At 42.0% G+C, this 1,691-nt stretch overlaps 1 protein-coding gene across 1 annotated transcript in view; it reads right to left on the bottom strand.

Annotated features, from left to right (window-relative positions):
- The window catches only part of LOC106869505 (uncharacterized), a 19,387-nt gene extending 17,757 nt beyond the window's left edge, over nucleotides 1–1,630 (bottom strand). Inside the window, exons 1-2 of the mRNA XM_014915272.1 lie at nucleotides 1,239–1,630; nucleotides 273–1,017 (exon numbers count right to left, since the gene is read on the bottom strand). Coding sequence (XP_014770758.1) covers nucleotides 273–1,017; nucleotides 1,239–1,630 — 1,137 coding nt within the window. The remainder of the gene's footprint in view (nucleotides 1–272; nucleotides 1,018–1,238) is intronic.
- Nucleotides 1,631–1,691: the final 61 nt, after the last annotated feature.

Genomic DNA, 1,691 nt, shown 5'->3' with positions numbered 1-1,691 from the left:
CTACAGCACAGATGACAAATGTTCAGGCCTCTCGATCCTTGCCCGCTGGTATCTGATTCTAAGGAAACGCTTCTGTGAAGCAGCATATGTCTCTTAAGTCCGGGTATTGTTTTACAAACCCTGTGACATATGCCACAGGTCACAGAAGGCGGTTGGTATTTAGGGTGTCTGGAATTTCTACCCTCATGTGTTTTCATGTGATTCACATATCCTGCTTTTGACAGAAGAACGCGATCACACACAATACACATCCTATACTCTCCATTATTTACAATTTTTCCCTTTCGACAGGCCCGCTTTAGCTCAAGTTGCTGAAACATCTTTTCCTCCCAGGCATCACAGCTCGTCCTGACAACAGCTCTCCACTTGCTTCGATCCAGAACATCTCCTTCCCAATCACTTTCATACATATCTAGTTTTTTTAGGTTTTGTTTAATGCAATCTTTATACCTCTTGCTCGGTTTCTGCCGCGGTCGCTCACCAGAGCTGATCTCACCATAAAATAAGCGCTTTGGCAAACGATCATCCTTCATTCTAATTACATGCCCAGTCCATCTCATTTGGGCCAGGATAATATGTTTTTCAATTGAGCTACAGTGCGCCCTGCGCAAAACCTCTGTATCTGCTACGAATCTCTTCCATTTTACTCCTAGGATGCGTCTTAGACACTTTTGATAAAACCTTTCTAGCATCTTTACATAACGCTTGTAAATGGTCCATGTTTCGCCTGAATAAAGAAGTGCAGTCAATACACACGCTTTGTAGATGCTGATTTTTGTCTGCAGGGAGATATCTCTATCAGCCCATACTCGCTTTTCAAGCTTTCCAAATGCAGCACTTCCCTTCGCTATTCGATAGTATATTTCTGCATCAAGACCACCATTCCTTGACAGTGTGGTTTCAAGGTAAACAAAGGTGTCAATGACTTCTAATCTTGTTCCGTTCACAAAGATGTTTGGTTCAGTATATATTTGTCCAGGTGTGGGGTAAACATTACCTTGGTTTTTCTCAGACTTACTGTGAGTCCAAAATATGTACATGCAGTGTAAAATCTATCCATTAAATGTTGCATATCTTCCTCTGTGTGTGCCAGCAAGTCAGCATCATCAGCATAGAGCAATTCTCTGAAAAGTACTCTGAAAACCTTTGCCTTACAGTTAAACCTGGTTAGATTAAATATGCTACCAGATGTCCGGAATCTGATTCCGATTCCCCTGTTACAATCCTCAAATGCATACCAAAGCAATGCGGCAAAATATATAGAGAAAAGTGTAGGGGCAGGAATATCTCCCTGCTTTACACCGTTGTCCACTGAAAATTCATCAGATAGATTACCATTAAAAACTACCTGAGCTTTCATGTTGCTGTGCAATTTCTCGAAGAGGCTCACAAAATGTGTCGGGCAACCAAGTTTGCACAAAACAATCCACAGTGCGTCCCTGTTTACCATGTCAAATGCCTTAGTTAGATTTATAAAAACCTGGTATAGTGGCATTTGTTCCTCTAAACATTTCTGCTGAACCTGCCTTGCAGAAAATATCATATCCATTGTTCCCTGCTCGGGTCTGTAACCACACTGTTCCTCAGGAATCACATGTGGACACACATTCTCCACGAGACGTTCTAACATGATCCTCGAAAGTATCTTCGCAGTATGTGCCAGGAGAGTTATTCCTCTGGAATTACCACAC

Source organism: Octopus bimaculoides, chromosome 7, assembly GCF_001194135.2.
Source record: "Octopus bimaculoides isolate UCB-OBI-ISO-001 chromosome 7, ASM119413v2, whole genome shotgun sequence".
Lineage (NCBI taxonomy): Eukaryota > Metazoa > Mollusca > Cephalopoda > Octopoda > Octopodidae > Octopus > Octopus bimaculoides.
The sequence above is the reverse complement of the archived record's forward strand: the minus strand, read 5'-3'. Positions and strand labels throughout refer to the sequence as shown.